This window comes from Spermophilus citellus (genome assembly GCF_964194105.1).
Source record: "Spermophilus citellus genome assembly, chromosome: 4".
Classification (NCBI taxonomy): Eukaryota; Metazoa; Chordata; class Mammalia; order Rodentia; family Sciuridae; genus Spermophilus; species Spermophilus citellus.
In genome coordinates, this window is record NC_138185.1 from 152,464,029 (window position 1) to 152,485,029 (window position 21,001).

The following is a 21,001-nucleotide window of genomic DNA, read 5'->3' on the forward strand; positions in this document are numbered from 1 at the left end:
TATATACTGCTGGATTGGAGCTTTCTTTGAGTACATTCCTAGAAGTACTGCAGGGAGACAAATGATAAGTTCACTGCTGATTTGATAGAACTTTGAATTCTGGTCTTTTCCCCAGACTTCTTTTTATCCTTTCTCTTTTGGAGTCCTCAGATACCTGCTCCATGTATTATGTCCAGGAGCCATAGTTGAGTGCAGATGGCGAGACAAGTGAACTCACTCCACCTTCCTCAAAACTGAACTCTATTATGTTTTAAGAATGTACTTTAAATCAGATATTTCATTTAATTTTTGAAAACCATCAAAGACAGTTATCAGACCTATTTCACAGGTGAGGAGACTACGCACAGGTAGTTAATTTTCCCCAAATCCTAGAGGCAGTAAATGATACCCCCCAAAAATCTAAAATCTAGCCATCCCCAGCAACTTAGCAAGACCCTGTCTCAAAATAAAAAATAAAAAGGGCTGGAGATATGGGTCAGTGGTGAAATGCCCCTGGGTTTAATTGCCAATACAAAAAAAATAAATCTAAAATCTAAGCTGGAGGTCTCTTGTTTCAATTTTTTTTTGTTTTTACTTTTTAACTTTTCACCAGTTTCCCCTAATATGTTCCTTTTTCTTTCTTACTTAATAATATCTATTAAGACATAAACAACAAATTGGAAGATAATTAGTTATCATTTTTCCTGAACAAAGCTTATTTTAACCATTTTTATTACTGATTTTTTCAGGAACTGAGGTTCCTAATAGTTATTCTAATTAATTTTATCCAGCAAATATTTATTATATATTAGGTATGTGTCATGCTGTGTGGGATTCAGAGTTACTTCAGGGAGCTATTCAGGGAGATTTACAAATGCAAATAATAAGTTGAATATAATAATAACAAAAAAGATAATTTTTTTTTCAAAAGTATAATGGGAATTTAAGGAAAGAACGACTAGGACTAAGTAGGGATACAAAGGAAGATTTGTATTTCTGCCTGTAAAATAAAAGGAGATATTAAAGAAAACATGTTTACACATGAGACAATACCACAGCAGTTTTTTAAAAATCATACTTGTCCCCATGTGATATAATGTTATAGACAGGAAGATTTTTTTCATCTAGGTCTGTTTGCTCCCACTCAAAAAAAAAAAAATCCCATTATTTTTACACTAAGATAGATTTCAATGTATTAGTGAAATATTTAAATAAACCACATCTTTACAGATAGCTTATTGGTAACCAAGGTTTAAGGCATCTAAAGTGACATTTGATAGATTATATTTACCATTTAGAATCTTAAGTTAAAACTACCTCACCTATTTTTCTCTTTTCAATAGAAAAGAAACATTTGTTTGCATAGGAATTCATGAAGGTGACTCAACCTGGAAAAAGAACTATTCACTTTGGCCTTGGGGGTCTTGTGACAAATTAGTTCCTTCAGAGATTGTATTCAACCCTGAGGAATGGATTAAACTCACAAGAAATATCTACAACTGGACTGAAGAATATGGAAGGTATGAAAAGCAGTTGTATTTTAAGCAGAATATGACAGTTTTGTGTGTCTAAAAAAATACACACTTTCAGTTGTCTTTTAATTTTTTGTTGTTGTTGTTTTTTATTTTCAAAATTATTTGCTTCCCACAATGTATCAGAAAACATCTCTCTCTTGACTTCCTATTAACAGAATGATGGGACATAGAGGGAAAAGGAGATTGAGTGGGTACCACAAGAGTTAGACGTATGGCATCTGCAGCTTCCAGGCCTTTCAACGCTGTATTATCCACCCCGTACCCGGTATCTCATTATCCTAAAATAAAAGGGGCTCATTAACAGCACTTGAACTTTCAGAGGCACTCTGCTGCCCATGATAGTTTCCACATGCATGAACTTGTCATTTTTTTTTTTCAAGAATGGCAGATATGGGCTGCACAAGTATCTCAGTGGTACAGTACTTTTCTACCATGTGCAGGGTCCTGGGTTCAATCCACAGCACAACAACAAAAAATGCAGATAATTTTTTTGTACAGAAGACCAAATTTGAGTACTTTTTAAATTTTTTTCCAGCTATTTGGCATCAACCTGTTTATGTTGTTTGGGGTATTACTATTAGTCTTCCTTTAAGCATTTCTACATAGAGTTGACTGTCTCCCATATGGAAAATGGGTCACTGTCTAAAGAATTGTTTCCACTACCTATTTGCATTTTTTCTTATTTTTAAAATTATTTTCTTATTTTTTATAATTATACATAATGGTGGGGTTTGTTTATATTTATATTATAAGGTGAATATCCTTCCTCAGTATGTCATCTGCTGATAATCTTTGATTTTCATGAGATCCCTCCACCTTTCTTTTCCTTTATCCTCTCTAGCTTCCACATATGAAAGAAAACATGACCCTTGACCTTTGGAGTTTGACTTAATTCATTTAGCATAATGTTCTCAATTTCTATTCATTTTTCTGCAAATATCATAATTTTATTTTTCTTTTTGGCTGAATATAAATATAAATTTTCTTTATCTATTAATGGTACTTAGGCCAGTTCCATAGTTTGGCTTTTGTGAATTGTGCTGCTATAAACATGGGTGTCCATGTATCATTATAGTATGCTGACTTTAATTCTTTAGGATCAATACTGAGGAGTAGGATAACTGCATCGTATGGTGGTTCTATTCCTAGTCTTTTGAGGAACTTTCGTGCTGATTCCCATAGTGATTGTACTAATTTACAATCCTTCCTACTCCTCTACCTATTTTAAAAATTATGAATTACTTAAAAATTATCTAACCGGCTTAAAATTGAAAATCAAAAGACAAGTTCATATGAACAAATGTTATAAAAGTTTTTTGAATCAACATAAGCAAACAGACCACATTGTTACATTAACATCCAGAGCTTGATAACTAGTATTAAAACAAAGCACTCTGTGGCCTTTATAAGAAAAAGTTAGAAATAACGTATTCTTCAGATTGTGGACAATAATATGTGTGCATAGCATTATTCATTGTCTCCATTCTATCAAAATACACAATAAAAGAAATTTTAATGGAGAAAAATCAATAAATATTTTGGCTAGAGTTCTTTGTATGGCAAAATAGTCCTAGTAATGATGTATCCAAGCCAGGAGTTCCCCTCTTCATGATTATTCCCTTGTTTCACAGCTCCTGGAGTCTTCACTCTGTCTAGAACATGGCCCACACCTCACCTCTAACTGTTGCCGTTTAACAGCTCTTAATAATAGCTGGTCCCCCAAATGTCTTTGTTTGCTCCCTTGAGGCACTAGAGCTCACATTGATTAAGGACACATTTATCAAAACCTGTAATTCCTTAACTGAACTTCTTTTTAGGAGAATAAATTTATTAGTTTGGTCATTATTAGTTCTTAAAGATCCAGCCTATTTGCCAGGTGTGGTAGCACACACCTGTAATTTCAGCAACTTGGGAGGCTAAGGCAAGATAGCAAGGCCCAAAGCAATTTAGCAAGACCTTGTCTCAAAATTAAAATAAAAAGGGTTGGGGATGTAGCTCAGTGGTAAAGAGCCCTTGGGTTTCCCAGTACCCCCTCCAAAAAAAGAAAAAGAAAGAAAGAAAGATTCAGACTGTTTTAGTGGTCTTATAAGATTTTAAAACAGTCATTTCATGTCTATAGCAATAAATGTAGTTGACAGAAAGATATTATTGTTTCTTATAACTGCAGGTTTGATCCATCTTCTTGGGAATCTGTGGCCAATGAAGAGATGTGGCAAGCAAGGTGATTAATTACATTTTTGTGTTTGCAGTCTGTTTTTAATGTAGCAGAGAAGTAGCCTATGGCAATTTTTACTTTGGGAACAGGGGTGAGTGGTACTAAAAACAATATTTATGAGCAACTATTTGGTTTAAGGCATTGTACAAATGTTTTTTTGAGCTAATACAATTAATCTATTCTCATCCTCATAATGTATGAAGTTGTTATTAATATCACCACTTTATAAAACAACAAACTGGAAGAAAGTGTACATGCCCAAAGCCACTAGGCTATTAATGATGGAGCCTGGACTTTGACTCTAGAACAGTCTTAACTCCCATGCTCTCCTTTCAACTAAACCAAAGTGAATGAGATTGAGTGGAAGTTGACCATCGCAACCTTGCCTCTATTTGTAATGTGCCAGTTAATTAAGCACTTACTTAATACTTACTAGAAGCCAGGCACTGTTCCAGGCATCAAAGCTATACATATGAATATGACACAGTTTCTACCCTCATGGAAATCATAGTCTGATGGAATGAACCAACATGCTAAAAGAGATTAATATGATAAATGCTGTACTTTCCTGTTGTTCAGAGAGAGATTACATTCTTCTGTATGGAACACTTCATAGTGATGTTACTGCTTTTCCTGGTCCCTGTCATTATTTTTAAATAATCAAAACAACTAACATGAGCAAACTTTGACCGAAATATTAATGTAAAGGTCTTAACTAATACACAGGGGTGGCTTGCTCCTATTGGCTGCTTCTTCTGCAAAAGTGTATACCAGAGACTGTGCACTTGGAATTGAGTTATGGTTTACATGTGGTTAAAACGATGCTAAGAAGCTGGGCACAGTGGTGCACACCTGTGACACAAGCTCCCTGGGAGACTAAAGAAGGATGATCACAAATTTGAGGTTTGGGCAACTTAGTGAGACCCTATCTCAGTGGTAAAAGCACCCCTGGGGTAAATCTGAAGAAGAGCGGGGGGAGGAAGAGGAGGAGTCAAGAAATACAACTGTAAGATAATGATTATAAAAATAAATATACCATAGTTTATAAATAATAGTTTTGAAAAAGTCAGAAAACAGCACATATCAACTTATCAGCTTAGTTATAAGGACAAACGCTTGCTTTAAATCCCTGGTAAAAGATACATTGTATGCACATTTCTGTGACTAACTGTGGGAAAACTAGGGAGATATCACATAAAAGAAGAAAGCTGTCATTACTCAGGTAGGCATTGATTTAATTAGTGTGCTAAATACAACTTGGATGAGTTTATGTGGTCAAAGAATCTAGCCACCTTTGAAGACCAGGTCACACACACAGTAAGCTGCCATGATAAGCACTTTCAGGAATGTGCTGATAATCCAGCCAAGTCTCCCCTCTTTCCAGCTGTTCTTGCTTAAGAATAATGTTCATCTGAAGGAGACCAGATGTAATAGCAATGATTAACGTAGACTTTTTTCTGAAAGATTTGGTAATAAGTGCAGCACTTTGGGGAAGGGGCTGTTGCTATAGATTCAGAGTAAACTTCCGTGAACATGAAAGAATGAAAAATAGCACAGTAAAGTGTTTTGTATATTCCATACCAGTGGAAAGCTTGGAAGATTTAGCCCTGAATATGAAATTGATGGTATGATTTTAATAAAGGTTCCCATTCCCACCCCAGGATGAAAACACCATTCTTCATCTTCAGCCTGGCAGAAACTACTGATATGCCTTCAAAGGTGAAAGCTCAGCTCTACTCTCATGCATATAAGGTATGTGAAAATTTTGTAGAGATATTTGGTGGGAAGGTGGCAGTCACTGGGATAGAGAGAGGATGTACAACAGAGTTTTTTGTTTGTTTTGGTACTGGGGATTGAACCCATGAGTGCTTTACCTCTGAGCACATCCCCAGCCCTTTTTATTTTTTATTTTGAGACAGGGTCTCACTAAGTTGCTTACGGTCTCATTAAGTTGCTGAGGCTGGCCTTAAACTATCAATCCTCCTGTCTCAGCCTCTTAAACGGCTGGGATTACAGGCATGTGCCACCATGCCCAGCAATGACAGAGTTTGTATTCTTTTGTTTCGAACTTTAATTTGGGCATTATAAAACATCATATATGGGAAAATAACTCAATTGTATCATAAACAATGTTCATGATGGAGAGTAGACAAAATACTCCCACCAAGATGTCTGTAGCCTAATATCCAGAACCTGTGACTATGTTACCTTACATGGTAAAAGAGACTTTGTAGATGAGACTTAAGTTAAGGGTCTTGAGATGGAAGATTATCTTGAATTATTCAGGTAGGCCTGATATGATCACAGGGGTCTTATAAAAAGGAGACAGGAAGGTCAGAGTCAGAGGAGATGCAACGCAGAAGCAGAGATCACAGAGGGAGAGATTTGAAGACGCTACACCACTGGCCCTGAAGATGGAGGAAGGGGCTGCAGATTAACAGAGGGATGGGAGGGAAACGGAGGGGGAAGGAGATTAGCAAGGATGGTGGAATATGATGGTCATCATTATACAAAGTACATGTATGAAGACTTGAATTGGGTATCAATATACCTTATATACAAACAGAGATATGAAAAATTGTAGTACATATATGTATTAAGAATTTTAATGCAAAAAAGTACATGTATAAATGGCATAAATTCATGTAAACATACTTCATATTCAGAGGTATGAAAAATTGTGCTCTATATGTATAATAAGAATTGTAATGCATTCCACTGTTGTCGTATATTTAAAAAATAATAATAATAAAAAAAAGTGTAGAATGCCTCTGGAAGTTGGAAAATGTAGGGAAACAGATCCCTCACTAGGTCCTCCAGAAGAAATTCAACCCTGCTGATTTTACAGCTTCTCACCACCAGAAGTGCAAGATAACAAATATGTGTTTTAAGTTACTGTGTTCATAAGTTGTTATTGCAGCAATAGGAAACTATTATAATGGCTTCATTAAAAAAAAAAAAAAAAACTTCTGACAGGTTATCCTCTTTATAAAAGTCTTGACACTGTCTACACCTGGAATGATAGGGCCAATAGTCAGTAATTATTTGGGCTGGGGCGGGGGGGAGTTCAATATCTTTAGCCATCAGGGAAATGCAAATCAAAACTACATTGAGAGTCCATTTTACCTGAGATGGGTATCTCCTATGTCTCAGAATGGCAATCATCAAGAATATAAAAAACAGGCAGGCAGGGTGGCACACAACTATAATCCCAGCAACTCGGAAAGCTAACACAGGAGGATCACAACTTCAAGGCCAGCCTAAGCAACTTCGTGAAACCTTGTCTCAAAATTAAAATAATAAAGTAAAAAGGACTGGGGATGTGGCTCAGTGGTGAAGCACCCCTGGTAATCCACCCCCCCAAAAAATATCCAGAACCTGTGACTATGTTACCTTACATGGTAAATAGTAAATGCTAGTAAGGATATAGGGGGAAAAAGAAGCCCTTATACAATGTTGGTGGGAAAGTAAATTAATATAACCACTATGGAAATCAGTATGGAGATTCCTCAAAAAACTAAAAATGGAACTATTGTATGATTGAGATATACCGCTTCTTGGTATATACTCAAAGGAATTAAAGTCAGCATACTATAGAGATACTGCATACCCATGTTTATTGCAGAACAATTTGCCACAGCCAAATTAAGGAAACAGCCTAGGTGCCTGTCAACAGATTAATGGATAAAGAAAATGTGGTATATATACACAATGGAATTTCATTCAGCCATGAAGAATAAAATCATATCATTTTTAGGAAAATGTATAGAACTGAAGATCATCATGTTAAGCAAAATAAGCCATGCTCAGAAAGACAAGTTTCACATGTTTTAAAGAGGACTTGAAAGTAGAAGGGAGATGATTAGAGAAGAGGAGGAACTTGAAAGGAGGGAAGGAAAGATAAGAGGGGTAGTGGGGAATAGAAATGACCAAAGTATGTAATATGCATGTGAATATGACACAATCAAACCCATTGTCCTGTATAATCAATATATGCTATTTAAAAAATGATATAGCCATGGCTGGTTGAGATTTTAAGAGTAAAGGTAAAAGGTCACAGAGAGAGGCCCTGTCTTCTAACTGGCCACAGGAAGCTGAATGGACCTTCCCAAGGTACACTGAGGCTTCTGCACAAATTGTCCTTCTCTGCTGGGAAATGGAACACAGAAAGGAGGCTTGCTATGGCACTCTTTTAACAAGTTTCTGCTTTTCTGTTATTTATAGCAGTGGGCTCTTTCAACACCTTCAGATTTAGTCTTGGAGTCTTATATAAGAAACAAATATCCTGGCAAGGACCTATGAAAGACAGAGCTCAGGACCTATGTGTTTGAGCAATGAGATTTTTCCACTCTCTCTCTAGACTGCCATGGATCTTCTTAGCCAGGGCATTTGCTTGTGCTGAGTCAAAAATAACATGGCATCCAATAAGTATGACTAATTTCACTACTAAATTCTCATTATTGGTTCATTGTTTATTCATGTATTCCTTCACTCACAAAGCATTTATTGAGCACCAACTCCATACCACATACTATGTTGGAGATAATTGACCTTGTTCCAATTATCAAAAAAGTAGCAGGCTGAAGAGGGAGACAGATGATCAAGTCCTCAGTCACAGTTCACTCTTGTAAGTGCTGTGAGAGGCCTGCCGAGGTTCTGTGGGAACAGAGAGCCCGAGCTGGGAAGAAAGAAGAGAGCCTTCCAGAAGAGATGCCACTAGATGTCCTTGAAATATCAGAAAGAGCTGCCAAGAAAGATGGTGGGGCAAGGAAGTGAGAGAGGAGGGGAGAGCAGTCCATAAAGGAAGACACCCAGGGAGCAAAGGCAGGATCCTCCAGGGAATCCCCCTGGAGGACAGGAAGGGAGTTGGTTATAGGGGGTGGCACACTGGAATTCCGTCTGGTAGATGGGAGGTCTAGGTTCTCCATCCTCCCTGCCATTAATTGTTAACTGTGAGTCAGTTAACCTTCCCAGGCTTTGATTTTTTCCTTTAACAAATTATGGGCTTTTGGGGGCTGCAGTTGTGGCTCAGTGGTAAAGCACTTGCCTAGCATGTGTGAGGCACTGGGTTCGATTCTCAGCACTGCATATAAATAAATGAATAAAATAAAGGTCTGTCAAAATCTAAAGAAAGTTTTTGAAAAATATAGGCTTTAAACTTCAAAAGATTAGCTCTTAACCAGGTGTGATGACACACACTTAAATCCCACAATTTGTGAAGCTGAGGCAGGAAATTGCAACTTTGAGTCCAGCTTCAGCAACTTAATGAGATGCTACCTCAAAAAAGAGAGAGAGAGAGAGAAAATAGGACTGGGGATATAGCTTAGTGGTTAAGTACCCCTAGGTTCAATCCCCAATACCACACACATACAAAAATAAGATCAGCTCTTGTACCTTTGAATGTATCATATTCTGCTCATCTCTCATACCCTGTAACACTATGAAAAATAAACAGTATTTATTTGGGAGAGCTAGGTGTTGTAGCACAGGCCTATAATCCCAGTGACTCTGAAGGTTGAGGCAGAAGTATCACACGTTAGAGGCCAGCCTCAGCAACTTAGTGAGGCCCTAAGCAACTTAGCAGGAACCTGTCTCAAAATAAAAACTAAAATGGGCTGGGGATGTGACTCAGTGGTTAATTCCTGATACCAAAAAAAAAAAAAAAAAAAAAAGCAGTATTTACTAGGGAGAAAACTGAGAATTATTAATATTTTATTTTTATTTTCTTATCAGTGATCTCTTCCGTGGTCAGTTGCTAGACCACCTAAAGCTCATTTGGACAATAAGCTTTTTTTTCAGTGAACACAGACTATGGGTATCTCCTGTGACTACAGATGTGTGATGATTCTTACAAGACAATTGAGGGCAATTATTTGGTGGATCAACACAAACCCACCCCTATTACTGGTTTTTCTAAAATATTGTTAGGTGTAAAGGATATTTTTGTTGTCATTTACATCGTCTAGCTCAGTAGTTTAAACAGAATATTAAGTTCAGGGATGGTAGAGAAGCATGGAATAGCCAGCTCCTCAGGAACAAATTGGTTAAGTTGAAAATGTTTCCAATTAATAGGACAAGTCTATTAAAACAATGTCATAGTAGCACACTCAGAAAAGGAAATATAATTCCAATTCCACATCATGAAACATGATTGGCTTTTAAGACTTGACATTTGTGACTTACTAGATCATCCAAATCAAATTAAAGATGCATCAGTCATAATGTAGGTTCTTCAATACCTAAAGACTATATAGGAGGTAGGTCACTTGAGCCTCTGATTCTCTTGAGCAATTCAGGAAATTAAGGCTTCTTGAAGTACTGTCTCTCTTTTGGACTCCAAAATCTCAATAGGTTTTTGAAAATAGTTCCTGAGCACCTACTTGATGTGAGCAGCATGCTATACACTTTATATACATTCCTCAGAGGGAAGCTCAGAAGAAGCAACTGAAAGAGAAAAGGAGATTATGAGAAAGGGCAGAGAAGAATTGAATGTTTTACCAAAGGAATAAAAATGTAGGAGGGCTGGGGATGTGGCTCAAGCGGTAGCGCGCTCGCCTGGCATGCGTGCGGCCCGGGTTTGATCCTCAGCACCACATACAAACAAAGATGTTGTGTCTGCCGAAAACTAAAAAAAATAAATATTAAAATTCTCTCTCTCTCTCTCTCTCTCTCTCTCTCTCTCTCTCTCTCTCTCTCTTTAAAAAAAAGAGATTTCAATTTAAAAAAAAAGTAGGAGGCAGACTTTATAGCGTTGATATATATTAAAGCATGTGGGGACTCTTTCCTACTTCATTGTGTTGTGGGGGATTGAACCCATGCTAGGCAAGTGCTCTATCACTGAACTACACCCCCACCCCCACTTCCTATTTTATAAAAATAAGGGAACTGAGGGGGAAGTTGCTGTAAAAGGCAACTTGAAGATGGAAGGTTTATTAAGTATCAAAATGACATATCAAACATGGATTTTTAACAAGGATGCTGTTTTGAAATAGGTATGGATTTGTCTTCTCTGGAGTAGGAGTTTGAGAAATAAATAATACAATTGGTCTGTTTCGGCAAAATGATGTTTTGAATGCAATTCTAATTCAAAGAGCACTTGTCCCATAGAAAGCGTTATTGCTATTCTGTGCTCAGAGAATCTCCTGGGAATCCAGCTGTAACTTGACAGTCCCCAGGAAGGCTGTGAAATTCCCAAAGAAGCAAGCATAACACTACATTTAGCAGAGTTGTATTACCTTCTTATTTATTTATTAAATTTTAATGTGTTTCCTCTGGAAAACTCAATATTGAAAATTCTAACTATATTCAGTTGATACTGTCTCTGATGTTGGAAAATCAAAATTTGAAATTTTTGTGGGCAAATTTTAACTATCAAAAATATTAGCTATAGGATAACTGAAAATTTTTGCTATCTTGCTTTAAGGATATCTCTTAAATTCTGTTATGCTTAACCTACCTGATGATAGAATTGTTTGGATTGTTTTGTTATTGCTATTATTACTGTTGTGTTCAATGCAGAGAGAAATTCTTTTAAATAATATGGGACAGAATTTAAATTCCTTCAAGTTCTTTTTCCACACAGTCTTCTAAAGAAAGTTGTCATTTTTTTCCCCCTCTAACAGCTAAATTTAGAGTTTCAACTTCTCTGCCTGTTGAGTAAATAGCTTGCCACAATTTAGACCTAAATCCCTTTCCCAGAAATCTTTCTGGAGGAAGAGCATTTTGTCCTGACACAGTGTGTCTCGGTTCCTTCTGCAACATCCAAAAACCCCAGAAGCAGTTTTAGATGAAGCATATTTGCCTCCCGCTACTGTTATAATTACAGTAACATCGTTGCATTTTCTGCATGGCCTAGCAACAATTTGATTTTACTGTAGGCTGCTTGGATTTTTTTTTTTTCTTAATTCCTTTATGTTTTATGGTTTGGGGGGGAAAAAAAGTCAAGGAATAACAATGGAATACCAACATTTTTCCATTTTCCAGCTTTATAAGGAGATTGTCTATTTACAAAAGGAACACCCAGTGAATTGGCACAAGAACTACGCCCTCGCTTGTGAGCGGATGCTTCGTCTTCAGGAGAGAGATACAGACGCTGAAGTCCTGTTGTCTGAAACCATCAGACATTTCCGTCTATATACTCAGAAAGCACAGAATGATCCCCAGCTAGCTGATATTTTAGTTGCTCTCAAGCACTTAAGAAAAGAACTGCAAGGTCTGAGAAATATGAAAAATGTGTGATACAGCAAAATGGGAAAAACCTGCTCAACTTTCAACTTCCAAAATTCTGAAGTCCAAAAGTTTTCCTTCAAGAAAACTGCATAAGAAATGGAAAACTTAGTGATTTTTCAGATCCAAGTAATATGGTACAACAATATTGCTTAATGAATGTTTAGTGATTGAGATGTGTGCTATTTATGCAAAATTATATTTATCCCATGTTACCAAATTAGCATATCCATGAGAAGCTTTTGAAAATTTTTTTCAAAAATCTTCAACAACCTTATACCAAACAACTGTACTTGATTCAGTGAAATTCTAGAAGATAATGAACTACTTTCATAGGGCCATGTTTGTCTATTCATACCAGACCAAAGACATTTTCTGTTTTCTGAAAATGAAATAGTTTTTTAAAGGAATGGATCTCTCTATGCTCTAAATTACAATTCCTTTTTCTTTAAGTAACTATTGTTGTTGTGTAATCATACTTCAAGCTACACAGCAAGTAGGTGATATTTTGAGAAACCTTTGAGTTTTATTGTTATAAGACAATAGTTTTCTGAAATCACGAATTTGAGCTAATTTAGTGTTTGCTTATTTCAGTTACAGAAACCAAATGGCAAGTAAAAAGGATTTTACATTTACATAATTAATTTTATATTTATGTTTTACTTCTATTTGTACTTACAGATATAGGCCCAATAATTAGGGGTTCCTGCTGCCCAATGCAGGGGGGAATAAAAAGGTTAGGGATTGGTTTAGGGGGATGGGAAAGTTCAATAAATTCATTTCTGTTACAAGCATCTTTTATACATATTATTAAAGAGCACAGAGTAAGAAATGCAAATAATAGTTCTTTATTTTATTATGACAGTTAATTAATAGCAACCTGTTTTAATGAATAAAGTCACTCAGAGTCCTTCAGCACTTCCTAAGTAGAGGCCAGAATCTGTAGGGATTCTTTTCCCCCCAATTGTAGAGCTCCTAGACTCCAAGCACTATATAGGCCCCTGTATAGAAATGCTCACTAATGAAGAGGGAGGGCTAGAAGCTTGTCTGCATTCAAAGATCACTGGTGAGTCATTCAGCAAGAAAAGGCCCCTTACCAGGAATAGTCACAGTTCCGTGGCATTGTACTAGCAAAAGGGTCTGATCAAAGGTCTCCTGTGGAGCTTGCATGGTTCCCTTTCATACTACGACCATAATTAAAACCACTAATTCTCTTTTAAAATGCTGCAGGATGCCATGTAGGCATCTGTCTGGAGTGTCCTTTGTGATGTCATAAGCTGTTAAGGACCAGTGCCGAGGGCTTTTGAGCGAAATGCCAGTCATGAAGGTGCTTCAAGACAAGGGTGCCTCTAAAAGCTTGACAGGGCCTTGACTGCACAATTCGAGCTGAATTTGCCCCTTGTCAGCTGCCAGTAAATAAATCTCAAAGGGGGAAAAGCTGAAGTTTCATTACCTGATCCATGGGGCTTTGTTGGTTTTGGCATCACACAGGGGAAGCTCTTGCCCCGCCATTCTCTGGATTTGAAGATGTCCATTGGAGCCTGCAGTGCCTGGACAGGGTTCAGAGCGGAACCTTTTGAAGAGTGTCAATAGTTGTAACAGTTCAGCTGTTAGGAAGACAAATAAATGGAGGAGCTCATTAATCCTCTTTTGGCTCTCAGTGCCTTTTGCCCTTTTATCACAGCCTTATTAGGCTCCTACTCATCTTGAACCAGAAAAAAATGAATTGAAGTTGTTGAGTACTAATTGGCAAAGACTTTTAATCATGGGCCAAGAACTTTCACTGACTTGAAAGTAACTTCTCCACAGGGAAGAGCCAAAAACCTGGTTTACCTTAAAACAAAAACCTGTTGGAGTTCAGTGTGGTGTAAAAATTTAGGGAAGCACTGATAAATTGTGTAAGTTTATCCACCTGAAAGAAATTATATAAGATTATGATTTTCAATTTTAAGGGGGAAAAGTATAAAAAAATGCATTGTCTTTTTTGGTTCAGAAAAGGGACTGCATGCCTAGTGCAGTGACTATTTGCTTCTGAGCATCTTCACATAAGTATGAATGTTCATCTGAGCAGCTACCAATAGATCATGTTGGAGAAACCTTATTATAAGTTATATTCTATAAATAACCTTGAGAGTAGCAGTGAAGACATATTTTTGATAATACATATATATGTAACTCTGTACTAATATGTTTCATTAATTGTTGAATCATACACAGATTATTCTGTATTTGTGGAGCAGGAGCTTTGGACCACTTTTGCTTTGAGAAAGCAATAATATATGGCCCAAAGTAGATAGAATCATGATTATTTAAAACTCTAAAAACCATTGGTAAATGTAAAAAATGTAAACTGAGCTGAGGTCTAGAGATGTTGGACTTTATTTCCAGATCAACTACACTGAAGAATTCTTTCCTGTCTATTGTGTGAGTCTGAACAAGTGGCTTTTTTTTTTTTCTTAACTTTCCTTGAGTAGTGCACAACACCATAAAATCTGGTAGAATGGGTTTCTTTTAGTATAACCCCCGCCCCATATTGAAGAGGATGTGAAGGAGATGGCTTCTCATGCAGGATTTGGCCGGCATTCTCTAGAAGTGTCCCAGGAGTGCTGTGGGTTGGCAGGATGACAGGAACCCCACAAGGCCAACTTCTGCCTGGACTTTGGCCTGAAGAGCAAGTGGGAGCCAGCAAAACTGTCTGCCTCTCCACATGCTGCAGTGCTCTTCTGCCTGGCACCAAGGCTGTCACACACCAGAGGGCAAGTGGAGAGAAGGACATTGTGGCTTCCGTGCTGCCTAACAACCTACCAAGTGTGTTCGACTCCCCATCCTTTCCTGTTCCCTCTGGTGGGAGTATGCATGGTTCTTGTTCACTTTCCTTTTTTCTTTGTTTTTTCAAAAGAATCCACTTTTTTAAAATACCTTTCTTCTATTAGTCAAAATGCAGCTAAAATAGAAGGAAATTGATTGCTAGTGTACTATTTTAAAAACTTACAATAGAAATTTTGAAGTGTTATTTCTGCCCATATTCTTAGTGTTTTCCAATGATGTAACCATGATGTTTAGCCTTTATCATATTAAAGCCTATTTTGAGTGTTAAAAGTTATTGTTAGGATACCCTGCTAATAACTTGAAGTCATCAGGCTAGGATATAAAGAATAGATGTTTTAATTCATGTTTTAAATGTTAAACATTGTGAGTCTTTCATCATAATTCTCATCAATATCCTTCAGAAGTTAATAATTTAATGCTTTTAATAATCAGAAATTTTAATAAAGATTATTAAAAATGAATCATTTTACATCAAGTCCTTTTACTCTCTTTTACTTTTGGTATATTTTATAAATACACCAACATAAGTTGCTACTTAAAATTCTGTTCTAACTGGCTCCAACACCTATGGTTAGGGAAATTTAGAAGACAGTTCAGCCCAGTAAGAGATTCACACTACTACTTTGTCCTCAAATTTTGTTGTGGATGCAAAACCATTTTAAAGCTTATACTCACAAACAAATGATGTTTCCAGGGATTTTGGGAACATCTAAAGGCCAAGATCTTGGCACAGTATTACAGAGCAAACAAGGAGCTAAAGCTTAGCAGTGATCATGTTCAATGAAGACGTTGTTGTCAGTACCTTCTAAAGGTCTGTTTGATTTGGATCAGCATGGATGATATTTTTAAAAGCCCCAGGAATAGCACAGTATGCTCACCTGGATATGGAAAGTAAACTAACAGAAATATATCTTGAAAGTTTTTTTCCCCCTCTTCAGAAAATAAGAAATCTGGTAGCTCTTCAACAATGTAACATATATTTGGTAGAAATTGTTATGCACTGGAAAAATTAGTTGGTGTTATATTGGGGGTGGGTAGCAATGGTTGCAAAGCAGATGGAGGTTCCAAAACTCTAAATGTGAAACCAGCAATTATTGGCCTGTAAGTATAGTTCTTTGGCTCTTTTTTGAAGATTCAAAGTTTTATGGGCAAAAGTTATTTTTTTTGTCATATAGATATTATGATGATTTTTTAAAAGTTGAGTTGATGAGGTTGAGAAGTTTTAAGATAAAAGTCAAGTACACAAATGCAAATAATTGGGCCAATACTCCTATCCCAGTGATCCAACTTCACAGAGCAACCAAATAATCTCAAGACATTTTATACCTAGTTGCAAAATGTGACAATAATGTTGTTAAATTAAGGTGCAATAAAAAATAGAGAAAAACAAGCCAAAGTTAGGAGTTTTCATAACCTTAATTATTTGGAATTTGTTATGTCTACTGTAAGTCAGGTGGGGTGGCACATGCCTGTAAACCCAGCTAGTTGAAGGCTGAGGCAGGAGCATCCCAAGTTCAAGGCTATCCTGGCAACTTAGTGAGACCCTATCAAAATTAAAGAACAAGGGCTGGGAATGTAGCTCAGTAGCAGAGTGCCCCTGGATTCAAACCCCAGTATTAATTAATTAATTAATTAATTGCTGGTGTAAGTTGTATTAGTAGAAGAAAAAGTACAATAGATGGAAAAGAAATAAATCTTATATATTAAGTTCATTATAAGTTACATGTTATAAACTAATAAATAGAGATTGTGAATTATGTCCTGCTGTTAAAAGAAAACCACCATAATCATCTTCTATTTAGAAGTGTTAACTGAAAGGGGGTTGTTTTGTAATGTAACCTTTTAAAAAAGATATAAAGATATTTGAGATTTCTCTGAAATAGTCCCTTACATAGTTGAACCATTGGAAATATCCTTAATACTTGTGGTTATTTCTTTTTTTTTTTTTTTAAAGAGAGTGAGAGAGGGGGGGAGAGAGAGAGAGAGAGAGAGAGAGAGAGAGAGAGAGAGAGAGAGAGAGATCGTGCTACCGCTTGAGCCACATCCCCAGCCCCTGTGGTTATTTCTTATATGCAAAAAGTATATATGCTTAAAACCAAAATGCACACAGTGCTGGGGGAATGAGACACCAGGCCTCATTCTTGGTTGAATCACCCATTATCCCAGGACCATGAACATCATGTAGGTGTAAGGAATTCCCTGGGAAACCCTGGTATACTAAGACTTGAACCCCGAACTGCAATAGTGTACACATGGAGGATTTTGAGAAGAGGCTAAAAAATACAAGGACTAGAATCTTCTTATAGTGTCTTCCCTCAAATAGGTTTTAAAAGTGAAAGGCAAATATAATTGTGTTATTAGTAGTACTTTTAAACATAAATGTAAATAAATTAAGGACTCTTTTCAATTATTCTAGCAAAAACTACAGAAAATTTCAAAGGAATTGTTTAAAAGCAGAAGTGATCAATTCATCAAAAAACTAAGAGTACTTTGAGTAAAGAGTTAAAAGCCAGACAAGCAGGTAAAAGGAATTAAAAAAAAAAAAGTTTGCTTACAGAATAATGAAAAGCTGAAGTTCAATTGTGCAGAGCATAAAATAGGTCAGTTCACTGGAGAGTACTTGTATTTAGCATCATATTTATTAAATATGTCATATTGTTTTGCCACATTTATAGGGTGTTTATTCAATTAATGGACTGGTATTTATACAGCTATTATTCTTCCAATGATCAAAATCGTCACCATTAACATATGCATTTACCTGTGTTCACCAGGAGGCAGTTCCTAATTATGCAGAATTGTGCCCACTGGAGTGAATGTCAAACTGTGGGTCACAAAGTTCATTTAACAAGAATTGACCAACTTTCCCTCCCTGCCACTTCTTCTTGTACATGGGATTGAACCCAAGGGCACTATACCATTGAGCCACACCCTAGCCCTTTGGTTTTTAATTTTGAGACACTAAATTGCTAAGGGCCTCACTAAGTTGCTGAGGCTGGCCTTCAATTTGCGATCCTTCTGCTTCATATCCTTTCAAGTAGCTGGGATTACAGGCTACTAACCACTCCAGTACCTGGTCAAGTGGTGGTACCTGACCTGACCAGCTTTTTCTTAATGAAACAGAATTTAAAATATTATAAAGCATCTGAGCTAAAACAAGGGTTAAGCATCATTTCATGATACTGTTTCATTTCATGTAGGTGTATGCACATGTATTTACAGCAAATATGCTATATATGTGTGTGTATGTATGTAACTTTACATATACATTTAAAGTGTATGTACTGAATCACAATGTACTCATTTTGGGACACAGTAAAAAATAAATTTGAGGGATTGGATTGTGGCTCAGCGGTAGAGCGCTTGCCTAGCATGTGCAAGGCCCTGGGTTCGATCCTCAGCACCACATAAAAATAAATAAATAAAAATAAAGATATTGTGTCCAACTACAACTAAAACATATTTTTTAAAAAAGAAAAAAATAAATAAATAAAAATAAATTTGAAAGCCATTGGCTTAGGAAAACAATTTCAAAGGAGTTAGTAAGAGATCATCTAGTATTAGCTATCACAACTAATCTAATTTAATAAATGAAAATGAAAGCTATAGTAAATAAGTGGCTTATGTTATACACCAAGGTAGTGGTGGAACTGGAACTAGTATTTGAGCTTCTAGGGTTAGCCTGGTGTGCTTTCCCATGTCCATCACAGTTTGATGAAACCAGCAGCATCCCATCATCAACTCTGTGGAACACTGAAGTCCTCAAATAATCCAGCCACTTTTAAATTATGATAAACTTTTCTAGAGGTAAATGGTGTGTAACAACAAGAACTCGTGTCACAGGAGGTTGTTTAAAATGTTATATGCTGAACTTCTTTCTCCCCCTCTTCCAATCTTCCAGAATAGAATTTTTTCCCCTTTCCTTTTTAGATAGGGCCAATTGTTCCCCTGGCTTTTGACTGAGAATTTCCACTCCCATTCTGGATTTAGGAGTATATACTCAAATTAAAGGACGTCAGTGTGATAAGAAAACAGTCACTTTGAAATCCAGGAACTTATTAACCTAAGCACATTCCAGCTGAATCAGCTGTTGGAAGCTCCTTCTGAGAAAGGTTATGCCAGTTTATGTTATTTCTTTCCCTTCCTAATCCAGTTCAAAACACAGTCCTATTTCTGTTTTGCAGAAGAACATGTGCCACTCCATTGGAATGTTTTTGAGTTGGAAATTTCTGCCCTCCAGAAGATTAGAACGCCTCAAGTTGGTGCTCACCACTGTTCCATTCGGTTTAGCTACTTTATTTAAAACACAAAGGATCCAGTGGCAGAGATCTCTTTGAAGACCTAAGTGTTTGGTTTCCTAATTATGAACCAATTCTGTGTGTAGGTAATAATAATTCCTTCCCAGTTCGCCTCTTGAGTCCTATGTATGATTTCTAAAAAGATATAATACTAGTAATAATAATCACTATGATAACAATCTTAGTGACATTTGTCATCCATTGAATTGCTTTAGTTGTTTGAAATGACCTATTTTATTTTGTTTCATTTACTATCTTTGTGAGGCAAGAAAATTTGGTGTCTCATTGAAACAAACACCTCTCCCCACCCAAACTAGGCCTTTTGCACATTTGGTAAAAATATACAGATGGCTACTTCACTGTGTTAGCATTTAATAGTTAGCATGTAAGAGGACTTCTTTACATGTTCCCTGTTGAACACATAAATAGTTGATTTAAAGAGCTTCAACCAGCCAGGTGTGGTGGTACTCACCTGTAATCCCAGCAACTCAGGAAGTTTAGGCAGGAGGATCACAAGTTTGAGGTCAGCCTTAGCAACTTAGCAATACCATTTCAAAATAAAGAATAAAAAGGGCTGAGGATGTAGCTCAGTGGTAGAAAGCCCAGTACTGAAAAAATGAATAAATAAATAAAAATAAAGACTCTAAACCTGTTGAATGCTATGAGTTAATTTGTACTGTGTAAAGGTATGAATCTAGGCAATAAATAAAGAGCTCTGTATCAAAGCAATCTTCTGAGATCTCATAATAATGGTGTTATACTGTCACGTGAAACGTGATCTGCTTAAAATTTTGGCAAAATAGAGATTCCACATATCTTTGTATTAGAGTGTACCTGGATTGAATAAGTACCTCCACAAGCAACTGCTCTCACCCCTTCAGGCTCCCATAGCCACATTCAGTCACTCTTGCCCCTTCTCTGTAGAATGGGGATATGATAAATAGGCTTGCTTCATGGTGGGGCTATAAGGGTGAAACACTGATATTTATAAAGTGCTTCGAACAGTTCTAGTATACACCAATTGTTCAGTATTGGCTCTTTTCATTAATATGTCAATTTAAAAGGTTCTTATTTACTTTGCATTTCTTAGTAAAATAAATCCTCAAAGTTTTCTCGTCCTTTGCAACTCATGTTTAAAAATGTCCTCGCTAAATGTGCATCTAGAAATTTTAAAAAAAATTTAATTTTTTACAATGATATTGATAAACAATGTGTTATTTAAATTATGTGGGTAACTGGCAAATATGAGAGAGTAATCAAAAAGCACTGAGTCAATGAAGAAATGAAATCAATTTCATCAGTAATGCAGACATGTCTCCACTTACTGCACTCATACACAGGTAATGGCCGTGTATTCACAATGCATTCCACATGACCCCCTTACTATGATGGTCCTCCTTTTACTGGTTTCCCTGAACCAGGGCCCATCTAGGCAAAGACTTCAACATTATTATTCTCTGTCTCTTCTTTCCAATCTTAGATTTTGACATTTATGCATTGGCTCTCCTTCAACCTTCCCCCAAATATTGAAGATTCTTTTGGGGCTAGAGACCTAGAGACCTCCCAAAGAACAGTCTCTTTCTAAAACAGCCTCAGGAAGATTGGAGTCCTGGGCACAGGGCCATTGCTGGGCTTTTAAAACCATCCTGGAGGCTGGATGTGGTGGCACCCACCTGTAATCCCAGCAACTCAGTAGGCTGAGGCAGGAAGATCATAAATTGGAAGCCAGCCTCAGCAAGTTAGCAAGATCCTAAGCAACTTTGACTCTGTTTCAAAATAAAAAGGACTGGGGATGTAGCTCAGTAGTAAAGCACCCCTAGGTTCACTCCCCAGTGCCAAAACCAAAAACCGAACAAATATCATCCAGGGGACTGCAATCATATTTCTGAGAGGGGATGAGCAGAGTATTCATGAGGCTG

General features: G+C 36.8%; 1 protein-coding gene across 6 annotated transcripts in view; it reads left to right on the forward strand.

Moving 5' to 3' along the window:
• Positions 1-19,747, forward strand: part of TMEM260 (transmembrane protein 260) — a 68,972-nt gene extending 49,225 nt beyond the window's left edge. For 4 of the 6 annotated variants that reach the window (XM_081288703.1, XM_081288705.1, XM_081288706.1 and 1 more), the window contains 4 exons: positions 1,323-1,499; positions 3,682-3,735; positions 5,391-5,481; positions 11,713-15,217. In XM_081288703.1, coding sequence (XP_081144829.1) covers positions 1,323-1,499; positions 3,682-3,735; positions 5,391-5,481; positions 11,713-11,967 — 577 coding nt within the window. In that variant the 3' untranslated portion in view covers positions 11,968-15,217. Of the gene's footprint in view, positions 1-1,322; positions 1,500-1,669; positions 1,780-3,681; positions 3,736-5,390; positions 5,482-11,712; positions 15,218-18,968 lie in introns of those variants that run through there. The other 2 variants (XR_014021320.1, XM_081288704.1) reach the window with 2 other exon arrangements.
• Positions 19,748-21,001: the final 1,254 nt, after the last annotated feature.